This window comes from Xyrauchen texanus, chromosome 4, assembly GCF_025860055.1.
Source record: "Xyrauchen texanus isolate HMW12.3.18 chromosome 4, RBS_HiC_50CHRs, whole genome shotgun sequence".
In the NCBI taxonomy this organism is placed as follows: Eukaryota; Metazoa; Chordata; class Actinopteri; order Cypriniformes; family Catostomidae; genus Xyrauchen; species Xyrauchen texanus.
This window is the reverse complement of record NC_068279.1, coordinates 7,912,224-7,927,950: the sequence shown is the minus strand read 5'-3', so window position 1 is coordinate 7,927,950 and position 15,727 is coordinate 7,912,224. Positions and strand designations below refer to the sequence as shown.

The window sequence follows — 15,727 nt, the reverse complement described above, 5'->3', positions numbered from 1 at the left end:
GATTAAGCAGGTAGAAAGCAGCCAATACATATTTTTCTTCTCACAAACACTTTTTTCATAAGACTTACGTAGGTAGTTCCCACAAATAATTTCCCTACTCTATTCATGCCTTTATCCCTCCATACACCCTGAGTGGAATATGACCTTAGGTTGCCTCTTTCCCAGACAGTATTTCTCTTTTCTTTCTCTTGCTCACACTCACACAAATAGAGACTTATACTATCATTCTAATCATATTACACATCAGCAGTCTAAATTGTTATAATCATTCTGATTATTAGCCATTAACGTTCAATGACTTGCAGTTTGTTCTCACTAAAAATATTTCATTTCTTTTCAGTTTAGGAAGCATGGTGAAAAGAAAATATTCTATCAATGTGAACCCTGTATTGTGTTATTTCTCCCTCTCTTAGACCAGGTCCTAGAAAAGGATAAGGGTCCTTATTACAATCATTTGGGATCTGGGCCAACTGTGGCTGCAGTCAGAGAACTGATGGAAGAGAGGTGAGAGGCATTCAGATTGCTTAATCATTCTTGAATCACATTGTGTCCTTTATCTTCTTGTTTAAAGCTTTTGCTGTAGGTATGTTTGTCTGCAAACACACTCTACAATAAATGTAGCCATCTCTACACAAATGTAGAAACTCCAAAATCAAGTCTTTATTGACCCACAGGATACTAAATGACAAAATTTGTTAAATGTATACCTGTTAGTATCCTTCCTAATCTACCATTAAAACAATGTTAGTATTCGCTGGATAAACTGTATTAAAGGTTGTTTGTAAAGTTTTTTGTAAATTGTTTTTTGTAAACCCTCTCTGTGGCAGTTGCCTTTTCTGTCTTTTTTTATTAGCTTGTTATAAAATACTGTAAATGTAGCTAGAAGAGCAATATTCTAAAAATCGTGAATTTTAGTCCACATACAGTGGGCAACAGAAAAGTAAAAAAAAAAAATGTCCTACTATTTAAAACAGAAGGTATTCGAAACAACAGAGGAATATTGCTGACCCCACATAGTGTCCGATAAGAGTTTCCTAGTGACTCTGTCATTGTTCTGTGAGAGTTGTTTGAAAGCTCTGGCAGTTGCATCCTGGCAACAGACTCTTAGCCAGCTGAGGATAAGCATCTCTCATCCTCTTTAGTACCATTTGCTTTCACTTCAACCCCTCCTCCCACCTTCCTTCTCTATGATCTTGTCTCCAGGGAATTCCAGACCCAGAATTCAACAGCAGTATCTGGAAATATATGAGTATCAGCAGATCCAAACAGACAGAGAAGGAATTGCAGAGAAAGAGTAAATTAAAGGAGTAGTTAGTGATGAAAAGGATGGGGTTTAAAGGGTAGAGGGCATATATTAAAATATTAAGCAGTGAGTATCCTGTAGTTTTATTGGGTACACATGGTAATAGGAAACAATGTTTTCCTACACTACCAGTCAAAAGAATATATATATATATATATATATATATATATATATAATTTTTTTTTTTTTTTTTTAAGTTTTCTAGACAATTGTGTCTACGTCTGAGCAATTTGATCAAAATATCTTATACTAATTATTATTATTTAATATTGATTTATTTCTTTAATAATTTCTCATTAATAAACTTGCTCATGGCATTGCTATGCAGTGTAGTTAAACCCTTATTTATTTTGTGGAAAGCTTTTATTTTGCAGGGTTTCTGTTGTGTAGTTCAGTTGACAAAAGCCTTTTAATGCAGTAAAATGCTCTCATCTCACTTTCTGTCCACAAAAACCCAGTTTTATTAGGTTATTTTAGATTTGTATAGTAAATGTAGCAATTAAACAATAGTTATGTGAAATTACACAAATGTGCAATTAAAGTAAATCTGGGGCACATTAAATATAATGCACTCAGCGCACTGGACCAAACTCAGACAACATCTGTCAATCAGGGCACCAGATAGACCGAATTCATATGAATCGAGTACAGATCTGCTCTGAAACCACTGAAAACACGTGTAATAAACTGACCCTGTTTACATGCATTTAAGAAAGCACTACAGAGAAAATAGCTGTGCACAAGTGCAGAATAATGGGCAGCACGTTCAGACTATTTATTTACTTAATAAAATCACAGCCCTCATGGTTTGATAATCGGTGGTCTTATCTCGATTTAGAATTAATTTAGATGAATCCCATAGCCCTAATGTCTACAAAAGGAAAGGCAAAGAACAAGTGCCCAGCGTACAAGGAAACTCTATATTTAAACTCTATGCTTTAAAAAACATCACTTCATCTATTGAAGCTGATTGAGAGAATACCCAGAGTGTCCAGAGCTGTAATCTAGGTAATAGGTTTTTACATGGAAGATGCTAGAATAAGATACCATATTTATTAGTTACTGCATGATTTGCATCCTTCCCTTTTTGTTATTTCATAGTTTTTATTAGTTAAATATTATTCTAAAATAGGAACATTATAAAGAATGAGTATGTGTGTCCAAACTTTTGACTGGTACTGTAATGTATGGCCCATATCTTTAAAATTTTAAATATATTTATGGTGTAAATCATGCTTATTTATCTTAAATAAGAAGTTTTGGAATATACCTGCATTCTGAAAAAGTAATTTCCTAATACTTTATTGATCCTGTGATCATTCAGTGTCAGAGAGTAATATGAAAAGTTCACCAGGGTGCTGCCCCCTTTCTCCTGTAAGAAGCAGATACTCAGACTTCCTTGGCCATTAGGACAGAATATCTCCACCTTTGCTGACCTCTGGTATACTTGTCCACTCTCATTGCTTTATATGAGGACTGATTGAATGCATAGCAGCTCTAGTTCTATTTCTTTTTGCCTGACTTGTCATCTCTTCAGAGGGCAGGAAGAAAGAGGGGGTTGGTGGGTAGAGGAAGAACCTCCCCTTTGTTTGTCTGTCAGAGAGTGACAATAGACTTCTTAAGCCTAAGCTTGACCCTTTTGTGGCCTTTGACCTCATAGCCCACCCCCGTGGATCTTTAAAGCTTCTCCCCCAGACTGCAGTTGTAGCTCAATGCATTTATACTTTCCACATGCTGTTTTCATACTGAGAGTTTAATGTAAGGAGACAAGTGATTGTCTACTAAGAACACTGGCCATCATACACAAATGTGTGTAATCATGTTTTTATATTCTGTAGATTTGTTTGCTTAATTTTACATTTTCATGTCACATTATCACAGTGTAATTTGAGGTCTATCTGTCACTGAACCTCTGTCCCCTTATGAAAACAGGTATGGGGAGAAGGGTGAAGCCATTCGTATTGAGAAGGTGGTTTACACAGGGCGAGAGGGAAAGAGCTCTCAGGGATGCCCTATTGCTAAGTGGGTATGTATATTTTGCAAAAACATAGTGCCACAGTGATAACAGACAATTCTAGACTAAGTTATGTTGACTGGTGCATTTTTGACATGCACTATGTGGTTTGTGAACTGTTCATGTAGGAACATTATGGTTCTAGAAATGGTCTTTTAGAAATTTTTACCTGCTGCAGAAAACACATGCAACTGAGCATACCAATTTAAGGCTCCTTTAGGCAGGTTCTGTGCTTGCTTGAAATTCTGTGTAAAGACAAAATTTAGAACAAAAGCCATACTAAAATACGCCTGCTCTAACCGACCTCAGCCAGAGTACCACAGGCTGCTCTGATGCTGATTTGGTTCTTTTTAAGAGAAATGCAACATCAAAGCAGCCTTAAACTTTGTCAATGTCATGACAGAAAATGTATGATTTCATGATGAAAACATTTGTTTCTGCAATTCTCATCTATGTGTAAATGCATTTATGCCACTGTGCAGCATTAAACATTGTGTAAATGCACCTTTTCATGGTATATATTAGTGGTCAACTGATAATTGTAGAGGCCGATTTATATTTTGTATTTATAAAATATCGGTATCAATAATTTTCACAAGTCATGTCAAGGGCGAAAATCGCCTGTTTTACACGTTAAGGAGCCATCTGAGATGCATGAATGACTATTCCTTTTGCTGTTGCATGACATCGTGTTACCAAAATAATAGACCGATGTGATTGGTCTATTATTGACCGATATATCGTCTGCAAATATGCAGATATTCCGTTTCAAAGATTTAATTCACTAACCTAACAAAACGTGCACAAATCCAACTATTTCTTGAAGCACATAATCTTGTGGAGCATTCATATTTCTTTCTCTGAAGCGTGCATTATATGCATGACACTCTAAAAAGGCTATCCCGGTGTGTCAGCATCTCCGTGTGGTTCCTGTGCATTGTGAAAGCAAAGTGCTGTAGGTTCACTCCTTCACGCAATTCCAAACATCTGTACCACTGCAATTTATTATACAAATCTTAAGAACTCCAGAAAAGGGTTAATCCACAATATTACACGTACACATTTATTTCACTTACACATGTCATATATCGTCACCTTCCTAAAATAATGTCCCAAGTCATTTTTTCAATTTTTACACAAAAACTGAACCAAATATCATTAGATGATTTTTGTCAAAAAATGACTTAGGACATTATTTTAGGAAGGTGACGATATGCAACCTTAAAGCAAAACTTCTATCAGTTTGTCACACACACATGCACGCACACACTCTGTCTCTCTCTCTCTCTCTCTCTCACACACACACACACACACACACACACACACACACACACACACACACACACACAGGTTAGTTTCAGTTTTAAAAGTCAGGACATTGAAAAAATTTTGGCACTCACAAACCTGTACTTACACTCTCTCTCACACTCACATATAGACTATTAAAATAAGAGGCGCAGTCAGACACTCATCACTTTGACTTTTTTTTTTTACCTTAATAGGGCAACATATCCTGGGAGATCTAAAATATATGAAAAATTCCTTTGGATATCTGTTACTTAAGTCCAAATTATATAAAAAGTGACATGAAATGATTTTTTGCTAATCATTTTCCACTCCTGCCTGCTTTAATGTTAACTAGGTTTTTATCTTATGTATTAAACACTTTGAATATCATCAATAGTCTGAAAAATACTGATATATCGTTTTTATAGCCATATCAACCAGCCCTAGATAACTAAACAAACAAGGAGAAGCTGCAATCATCGAACTAAATAACAAATATAAATATTTATTTTCTATTTTTAAAAGGTTTTGAGTGAAATTGTGTTAAAAGTAATGATGAATATAAGTTAATACATTTTCTTGCTATTTTAGCAATGTCATTTACTATCATTTAAAATTGTGTGGTGATATATTTATCAGCATTACATAAGCCTATTGGTCACCCTCATCTCAAGATAATGGGTATCAGCCATTAAAAAAAAAACATAACAATCGATCACTAGTATGATGCAGCTTTTGAGTTGATTTTTGTAGTGAAAAGACGCTGGTCTGAACTTCATCATTAATGACGATCATTCTCTTTAGGTGATTCGTCGTGGCAGCGAGGCGGAGAAAGTTTTATGTGTGGTGAAGCAACGTCCTGGGCACCACTGTGCCAACACTGTCATCATCGTTGTAATCCTGGCCTGGGAAGGTGTGCCCCGTGCTTTGGGAGATAAACTGTATCAAGAAGTCACAGAAACAATCACCAGATACGGCAACGCCACCAGCCGCCGCTGTGGACTAAATGACGAGTGAGTTTTCACCACCACTGATATTTCCTCTTCAAGAGATACAGTAAAAAGCGGTCAAGAAATTACTGGGGAGAGAGGAGGGAGGGGATGAGATTGGGTTAAGTTGAAGGCCAGACTTAAACATAAGAACCACACCTATGTGAGCACCACAGCTCTGCAACTCCAAGTGCACTCGCATGATTTTGCACAGTACCCATTATAAATGCAGTTTAATCGCACATACAGGTACTTGCATTGTGATCACGTTAAGGCGATGTTCTCTTAACATGTGGCTTCAGGAAAGGCCTCAATGTAATTTTTTGTAAAAGTTTATAGTGTGCACTAATTAAATGCATGGTGGGTTCCTTTTATAGTCGAACCTGTGCATGCCAAGGGAAGGACACGGATAAATGTGGAGCTTCCTTCTCTTTTGGCTGCTCTTGGAGTATGTACTTCAATGGATGCAAGTATGCTCGAAGCAAAACCCCTCGCAAGTTCAGACTGCAGGGAGAACACCCAAAAGAGGTTTGTTTAATGTAAAACAAATGATTGTGTTATTGGTGGTCATTTCTGAATACACTTGCCTTATTCTTATGCAAAATAACACACACAAATATTTCACGGTTTTAATATGTTGACATGTCAGTGTAACCATTCACTACTAGATGTATTTACAATAAAGTAATGCAAGTGGATGAACAGAAATGTCAAACAAATATGTTACACATTTTCTTGTTCAAATTTCATTGACTGCATGATAGCCCATGTTTGCTCATTTGCAATGTTTACATTTTTGTGCAGGAGGAAAATCTCAGGGATAATTTCCAAAACTTGGCCACTCATGTGGCCCCTCTGTATAAGCAACTTGCTCCCCAGGCCTACAGTAACCAGGTTCAGATTATCTCAAATACATCACTACACAAAATAGGGGAACTGTCTTGATAGAACTGTGTGCCATTCAGTCATAATAAAACCAAACTGATTTTGTGGTAATTAGGATGTTTTAATTTGGACTGTGTGTTTGATAGTGTTTCTGGTGACTAGGAACTTTTTCACACCTACATATTTACAATGAATGTTGTGAACATAAGTTGATCAACAGACATGTTAGAAATGCTAAAGAAATAAATACAATCTTTTAAAAGCTTTTAAAAGCTTTTTAATCTGAGTGTTATGTTTATATTTTCTTTTATTTGCTCCTCAGTGTGTGAGTGAGCACATTGCTTCAGACTGTCGCTTGGGTTTGAAGGAGGGTCGGCCATTTTCAGGAATCACTGCATGCATGGATTTCTGTGCCCATGCTCATAAAGACCAGCATAACCTCCACAATGGCTGTACTGTGGTATGTTATTAATCATCATTTACGATTGCATATATTTGTCTTGCATATAATGTGTGATTCACTCCTAGAATTTATATGAGTGGTCTCAACCTTATTGTGTACAATAGGCAGTAGGGTGCTAGATTAACCATTTGGTAGAAACAAGTGTTTCACAAATTTACTTTAACCCTATATTTCTAAATATTGTTACTTTCAGGTGTGCACTCTTACAAAAGAGGACAATCGCACAGTGGGCACTATCCCAGATGATGAGCAGCTGCATGTGCTTCCGCTCTACAAGATCTCTCTTACCGACGAATATGGTAGTGAGGAGAACCAGCGCCTTAAAATGAAAACAGGAGCCATTCAGGTGCTCTCTAACTTCCGTCGAGAGGTTAGAAAACTTCCAGAACCTGCTAAATCCTGCCGGCAGCGTCGCTTAGAGGCCAAAAAGGCTGCTTCAGAAAAGAAGAACAAGAAACTGCAGCTTGCAGAAACCCCAGAGAAGACTGTCAAGATGGAGATGCACAACGCAGAGTCATCCCACCCTCAGCAAGGCAATAAAGGTCAGTGGTTAAATCTCAGTTTGCTCCATCTCCATATACATAAATCAACTTATATAGAATTAACAAGTTAGGAGTTATACCAGGGCACGGGAGGATGTTTTGGGGTGGAGGTGCTGAAATGTAGGCGGTGGGAGGATGATGGTTGGGGGCATGTCATATTCACCACATATATAAAACATGTCAAAAACGTAATGGCCCACATTAACAAGGGGAGTCAGGATAAAACAAATTGCGCTACTTAAAAATGACTTTTTACACTGTCATGTAAAAAAGTGAGTCTGCACGGCAATAGGAAATAAACAAATGTAAATAAATGAAAAATTAACTCTTGTGCCTATACCTTACAGTACACTGAATGTTGACTTGCGCTACAGAGTAGAGACAAAAATGTGGTTTTACGTCATCAAACTTCTATATACAGTTCATCTCACGTGCCAGTGTCATATGTGTGAGCGTCAATCAAGAGGAAAGATATGATGCACTAATCCCATTTAGAAAGATATCATAATTGTAAAACAACTATTTTATAGAAGCATAGGTTTACAGACTGCTTAAGTTATATTTAAATGCCTTACTGAAAGTGTTGCTTTGAAAAGACAATTGAGTAAATGCACACCTACTAAATGTATACATTTTTGTATAAATATATGAAGGAATCATATATTGAACAAATTACAAGCTTTTTAATTGAAACATTGGCCAATAAATAAGCTTGTATTTTGAGTTGTGCAGTTATTTTCCCCCCTTTACTGAAAGTGAAAAAGTTAATGAAAAAACTGCTAGGCCATTTGCAAAAAATATGTTCACAATATTTTTATAAAAAATTATTATGATATCCGATTACATCGTCAACCCCCCTGCCCCAACTGCCAAGGGTGTATGTCATATTTTTGCTTTATTAATTTCGTGTTCAAAATTAAAATAATTTATTGAAACTTGATCCAAAGATATTTCTAAATTCAAATTGCACTTCAAACGAAAGAACAACAAAAAAAATTGTATAATTAACCACCTCTTTACTGTCATGCAAGTATCTGTCAAGTATTCATCTCCTGTTTTGGAATAGCTAGAGAAAAAAAAAAAGAAAAAAACTTAAGTGGAAAAAATAGTTTTGGACAGGTGGAAAATTACTTATCCAAATTAAGATCTAATGAAAATGTATAGTAATGATAATTTAAATATAAATAATTGTTATGTTTCAAGGTGTTTTTATATTATTTTATTATTTGTGAACCTGCAGAGTTGCATTAACAATGCACGTTAAGCTCGACCTGTTCCATTGAAATAAAGCAAACTTAACTGAGCACTTCCTGAAAACGTCTAAGGTCATTTGGCGCATTCTCACAGACAAAACTATACTTGCAAACTGTTTGCAGATTACTGAAATAGACATGACACACTCATGCTGTTCTTAAAACTAAAATAAACCGTGTTTCTTCAAGCACGTACCGGTGTCTAACAGCATTTCTTGTCATGTGTCACTCAAAGACATCTTGTAGGTTGCCCACTACAGTGGCGGGTAATTAAGCAAAATTACCCGCCTCTGGGCATGAAATACGGAACTTGCATTTGGCGGGTTGCGACTCGCAGGTGCTAATTTCAAAACCTGGGCTACTATTTACAATATCTGCAGACTTCCCAGCTCCATGGTTTTATTAATTTCCGCTATTTTCGATCAATGGGCGCCAATATTAGTATCAGGATTTCTGTCAGATATCGTCGAATAAGAAGCTGAATTCAGCCTCGTAATTAAAATCACTCTATCGGCCAGCCCTGTTTCTTTGCATTTACAGCCCTGAAAACAATTTATAAAAATAATAATAATATAAAAAATTATATAAAAATAGGAGTTATATTAATTCCTAGTTATATATGGTAAAGGAGTAACCATTTAATTAACCGAAGAGTGGTCACATTGGCTATAAGCTGAATTAGACAGGTCCTCTTTGGATATTGAGGTGCCATTATTTAAATGGAATTATAAAAAATAGAGGGTTTCGAATTGTTTTACAAACAGTGAATTGTGAATGTAATAGGAGTTTACATTTAAATCTTGCACTGACCTGAGCAATAAGCTTCTGAAACTGGCAGTCAATAACTATTTTTTCCACTTAAGTTTTTTTCTTTTTTTTTTTCTCTAGCTATTCCAAAACAGGAGATGAAGCCCACCATCAAAAAAGAGCCTGTTGACCGCTTCCAGCCCTTCAATGGAGCCATACATGGCAACCCAGCACTAGGGAACGGCAAGGCAGCCCCTGATCCCCACAGCACGAACAGTTCATTCTCCTACCCTGGTAACTATGCAAGAGGTTGCGTCCCTACCAACAGCCAACCTCCTGCACATAGCCCCATCAATGGCTTTCACCCCAACCTCCAAGACATGCGATTCAGTTACTACAACTACCATCCCAATGCACTTTTTCCTACTGAGCTCTTGAGTTATGATAATGGAGCCTGGCCAAAAGCTGGAGAACCCTCTGCCCCATCATTTGACCAAAAGCCAGATGTTAAGAATCTCCAAGCCAAAATGGCACAGGCATATCCTAACCGTCCTGGCCAATCACAGCAACAAATGACTGATGCACCCATTCAAGGCTACCCACATCCATCAGAGTTTTCACAGTCTCCTGTTCCACACAGTACACCATCAGTGTCGCTTGTGCAGACACACCGCTCAATACCTATCATCAAGCAGGAGCCAATGGATCTGCCACTATATGATGGCAGTATAGATGGGCATGTTCAGTGCTGCCCTAGCACTACCAGTACCACACCAAAGCCTGAAGGCTGGCCTGGGCTTAAGCCAAATGGCAGCATAGTCCCTAAAGGCTGGAATGGAAACCACAGGCCAAGTCCAGCTGATTCGCCTTTTACTTCAGATAAGCAGAGGCTCCACCAGCAACACACATACCAGCATGAGCAACCTCTGTATCCACAGCAGCAGCAGTGGAATTCCTATCCTCGCCCTAACACTCCAATGTCATCCCCTGCCCCATCTCCATCTCCAACTCCATCCATAAAAGCAGGTCTTTCCCATGCTCCCTCTCCACAACCGTCCACCCCAAGACAGTGGGATAGCTCTGCCCCAAGTCCACAACCTAAGACGTGGGGCCCTTATGGTCCCATTGGTTATGGTGCTGGTGGTCTTAGGCAAGGCAACCCTGCTGGTGCTTTCCCTGATAAAATGCTATGTCAGGCAGGTGAGAATTGTGGCTCTGCTCCTCTGGGAATCCAGGAGAAAGCCTGGAAATCTGGTGGTGGATCCGTAGCAGGCAGCACACCATCTCCGGCTCCTGAGGGTCGCTTATTCCCTGATTCACTGCAAAGATTCAATGGTCAGGCATGCTGGGACAGTGAGGCAGAGACCCAAAGTGAATGTGACCCTGAAGAGGAAGAGGTGTGGTCAGACAGCGAGCACAACTTTCTGGACCCCAACATTGGAGGAGTAGCTGTGGCCCCTGCTCATGGCTCCATCTTGATTGAATGTGCCCGTCGGGAGCTCCATGCTACCACGCCACTTAAAAAGCCTGACCGTACCCACCCAAGCCGGATTTCCCTGGTCTTTTACCAGCACAAGAACCTCAACCAGCCCTGCCACGGCGTGGCTTTGTGGGAGGCCAAGATGAAAATCCTAGCCGAGCGGGCGCTACAGAGGCAACAAGAAGCAGCTCTTTTGGGTCTCTCACAGGATGAAATTAAGGCCTATGGGAAGAAGCGCAAGTGGGCGACTGGATCAGCAAGCCCATCCCCAGGACAGAACAAGGACAAACGAGAGAGTGTGGTGACACGGATGGCACCCACTCAGCATACCACCACCATAGTTAATGTTTCACCCTACCCGTCCACGCAACTCACTGGCCCTTACAGTCGATTCGTGTAAACTCATGTAGACTGTTGCCCCCTAGAGCCAGAGAAGGGAAAAAAATAAGGATCATGAATCTTACACCTTTACCATTTCCTTCTCTTCTTCTAGCTCTAACACCTCTCTCAGGTCACCACAAGGGAGGGAGAATAAAGGATGGGGCACTTTTTCACTTTCTTTTCCTCATTTACCTCAAATTTGGCAGCAGTTTGGGAACACCCCAAACGGACATGCTGTCTATGGTGCTCTTGCTCTCTCCAACGTGGGAGGGATTTCCATAGCTACCCCTCCTTAAGTGAATTTGATGATCCTAATTATTATTGCTCTATTATCAATATTATTATGATTGCTATTGTTGCTGTCAACATTGATATTACAGGTATTGCTATTATATTCTGAAGATTAATATTTTTTATTTTAATGTAACTGTTTTTTCATCATTGTTATTAATATTTTGATTTCCCTCTCTTGACTAGAGGAACTTCCTTTTTACTTTCTCGCTTGTTCATTATGAACATGAGAACAAGCTAATCAGCGATTTTTGATGTTGTGCTTTTCACCATTTCCACCAGTCAACCTCTCTATAAAAGAAACGCCTTCACACCATTGTGAGTCAGATTTATGTGACTGCATTAAGGCAACTCTAGAGTATCTGCAGCCTAGCTGCAGTCACTGAACAAATGACCAAAATTAGAAAGAGAGGACCTGACACCATAGCCTTTCTATTTGGCGCCACTCAATGAAATCTGTAATGTTTCTCATCCTTTCAAATGGTGCTTCATTTCGGTCTGAAGTGTCTCTAATGTGGCTCTCACAACATTGAGGCAGGTGCTGGACCTGGGTGCTTTTTGGCAGCAGATGTCAATTGAAATTAAGTTACAGGGACCTCTCAGTCCTGGTAATTGGTTCAGCCTTCCATCTAGTCATCCGATTGGTGCTGATTCATTTGGCCATTCTTCGTTAGAATATGGCATGTTTTAGACTTAGCTCTCTGAGGTGCTGGTAATGCTAATAAAATCCACCTTAATAGAAACAGCCCTAAAGAGCTGCAGATAATCCACCATGGGTCTTAAGCTCGTGATTTTCATATAGACTGAACAATTCAGACTCAGCGCAAACAGAGGATTCTAAACTATATCCAATATTTTATTGGCTTGAAATTCTGCAATCTATACTTGGTTCACCCTAGAGATGTTTGTAGCACAGAGACGTAAAGCTTCAGTAGGAAAGAAAATGTTTCTTAAAATAATAACTTACTACAAAATTACCATCACACAGGAGTATTTATAGATAAGTAACACTGTTCGATCTGGTTGGTTTTTGTCAGCAGACTGACAAAAAAAAATTCTATACTATGGCAAACACAGGATAGAAGCTAGAGGGGAACTTCAAAAACTGGGTCCCAATTGCCAATTATTGTTATTTTTTTACTATGGGTTTCCCAACAAAACTTGCCTGTGTAAACTGAAGATGTCATCCATGACCTGACTAATCTATAGCTACCCATTAGTGATAATGATTGTTATCCAAGTTAAACCCACCAGCCTAATGGCAAGAGCAAACTTCATAGAGCTGGTGCTACTAGACATTTACGGTCCAGTAAAGTTGCCCCTCTTTGTCATAAGCATCACTCTTCTCTCTTTTTGCCCTGAGAGATCAACCACACCTGGAATTCATGGTGCTGATGGGCAATGCATATATTCTAAGCTTATAGTTGTTGCTAAATGTATACTTCTGTTTGCTTGTGGGTGTATGTGTGCACATGCTTGGATTCAACACATGCTTACTGGTTGGAATGTATGTGTACCAGTGTGACTGTTTGTCCATGCATGTGTGATCTACATATAGGGAGCAGTGCGATGCTGCCACTGGTTTGCATAGGGCTGTAAGATGCTTAACACTCACAAAGGAGAGATCCTGGTGCTCATTAAGTGGTCCTAAAGCTCTTTACCTCATGTTGTACAGACACTGGTCCTAGTCTCAACATGCTACAAATATACAGGCGCTACAGACTGCAGGCTTGCTGCCTTTATCCACATTCGTACCCACTTTTTATTATTATTTATTATATGATAATGATGATTGTTATTGTAATTGCTGTCATTTATTTTACTTTTTGTTCATTTTAAAGAAATTGTAAATATTGAAGAGAGGATTTTATAAAAGCACTTTTAATCTTGATTTTAATGAGAAAAAAATAAGAACGGATTATTGACAACTTGAAACCTAGTTTTTGTTTTAATGGAATTTTATTGGAAGAGATAGAAATGTAAATAGTTAAATATTTAGGTAAGATTATTTAACTGGTGAGGGATGATGGCCTAATCATGAATTATTCCTGAATTTGTTGTCTTCGGTTTTCTGTATGTCAAGTAATCAACAGAGCATGATGCTTTGTTGGTCTTACGATTCTGCTGTCCTTACGTTCGTGAGTACTGTACTTACACCAATACATCTGTACTACCATTGTCACCGGCTTCTGATCCATAACTATAAACCATAAACTAAAGGAGATCAAAGAAATGACTGCAAAATTGTGCATCGATACTAAGACAATTCAAGCATTCAGGACTCACATTGTTTTAAAAGGGAGTGGAATAACTTTTACATGAAAATTGCCATGGAACCGAAAAGAATATGGGGTGTTATTTTGCCACTGAACAGTTTAAAACTGCAGGTAGATGATGTAAAAATGTTTTTGTTATTACATTTCACGTGGGGTTAGTCTTGCATAACTCTGACTGTGCACTGACATTATATTATCTAGGTTGTCACTTGTTCTTGGACATGGTGATACTTAACCCTGAAGTAAAAAGAGTTTCAATCTCTTGAAGCTAGGTTAAATTTTGTTCACCCTAAATGGCTTTTAACCATGGTGCTACCCCTAGAGTTCGCTGTGGAAATCACTTTTCGCAAACACTGTTGCTATAGGCTCTTAAATTAATATCTGAACTCTGTTTGAGAGTATAGAAAAAAACGATATGGTGCTGATCATTTTTTAATATTTTTACATATTTCTGAGAGATTTCGGATGTTCACAATAGATTAAAAAAAAAAAAAAGCACTCCCACAGATCCAGTTCCCATTTTTAGTCCTCACCCTAAATAATTTAAATGGTACTTGAAGAGCATGATGACCGATAGAGGAATAGGTACTCATGCTAATGATGTGAATAGACTGTTAATTTAATATTCTGGTGCTAAGCGATGCGTTGTCACCCATTTTGAAGTTTTAAACATTTTGTCATTTTCTTGGTTAAACATTCTTTATTCATACCTACATTTTGGGCACACGATCATACAAATACACACAGCACACACATGTACACACTACTCTCTTTCCCCTCTATCAGCACTCACATTTAGAGTATTAATTATGCCCAGTTTTAAACATCAAAAAGACAAAATGTCTAAATGTCTAAACAAATGAGGGGGGAAAGAAAAAAAACTGGCAGCTACATTCCTTAATGAGAATGAAAAATTGTTCTTGGTTTTATTTTTCATGTTGAGTATGCAGTATGTAAAAAGTGTTATCTTTTGTTTGGTCTCTCTCCTTGTAGCTGTATGGTGTATTATGTGAATACAATAGTGTATGTGGTAAAACCCACAATACTGTTTTGTTCTAAACTAAGAAAAAATAAAATTACAAAAATGTAAGAACTAAAATGTGGCAATATTCATTCAATAAACATACTGATTACCAGTGACTTCATAATGTGTTAATACACCTGTTGAGTTGTGCCAATCTTTATTATCATCTTAAAGTAATAGTACATTTATGTTGTATGTTATCAGACTTCCATCTTAAGACCAAGTTTATATGTTAAATGATTTTAAAAGCCTTAAAATGATTGTTTAAAGCACATTAACTAAAATGCACAACCCATAAAGATGTATGTTATAAGACCACACGATGGCAATAGAGTTCTGTGATGCGAGCAGATTTACAGTATATGGTTAGTGTGTTAGTACATACCTGAATCGCACAGTGTTACTGAAAGATAATTATGAACTCTCCTTAGCAGCACTTCTTTGGATGGCAGTTAGTGGTGATAATGAAATTCCCACAAATCAGCAACAATTTGATATACCCTCTTTCCTATAAAACACACGAAAAAACATTATTCATACATTTGGGGGCTGCCTTGAATAAATAAACACACTTCAAAGGAATAATATCACTGCTGTAATATTCTTAGTTATATTACAGAATGGTTCTATTGTTTTGGAATAAGTTCAATTCTTCAGTCAAATCCAAATATAGCTGCTAGATCAAGAACCGTTTTCAACCAGATATTTTCATTAAATAATGTTAATAAATGTAACAAAATGTATTACATAAAAACATAAATTATATATATATATATATATATATATATATAT

General features: G+C 37.7%; 1 protein-coding gene across 4 annotated transcripts in view; it reads left to right on the top strand.

Annotated features, from left to right (window-relative positions):
• LOC127640304 (methylcytosine dioxygenase tet3-A-like) overlaps nucleotides 1-15,278 on the top strand; it is a 52,320-nt gene extending 37,042 nt beyond the window's left edge. For all 4 annotated transcript variants that reach the window (XM_052122782.1, XM_052122774.1, XM_052122764.1 and 1 more), the window contains 8 exons: nucleotides 414-504; nucleotides 3,236-3,329; nucleotides 5,409-5,617; nucleotides 5,971-6,121; nucleotides 6,398-6,487; nucleotides 6,801-6,938; nucleotides 7,135-7,483; nucleotides 9,625-15,278. In XM_052122782.1, coding sequence (XP_051978742.1) covers nucleotides 414-504; nucleotides 3,236-3,329; nucleotides 5,409-5,617; nucleotides 5,971-6,121; nucleotides 6,398-6,487; nucleotides 6,801-6,938; nucleotides 7,135-7,483; nucleotides 9,625-11,363 — 2,861 coding nt within the window. In that variant the 3' untranslated portion in view covers nucleotides 11,364-15,278. The remainder of the gene's footprint in view (nucleotides 1-413; nucleotides 505-3,235; nucleotides 3,330-5,408; nucleotides 5,618-5,970; nucleotides 6,122-6,397; nucleotides 6,488-6,800; nucleotides 6,939-7,134; nucleotides 7,484-9,624) is intronic.
• Nucleotides 15,279-15,727: the final 449 nt, after the last annotated feature.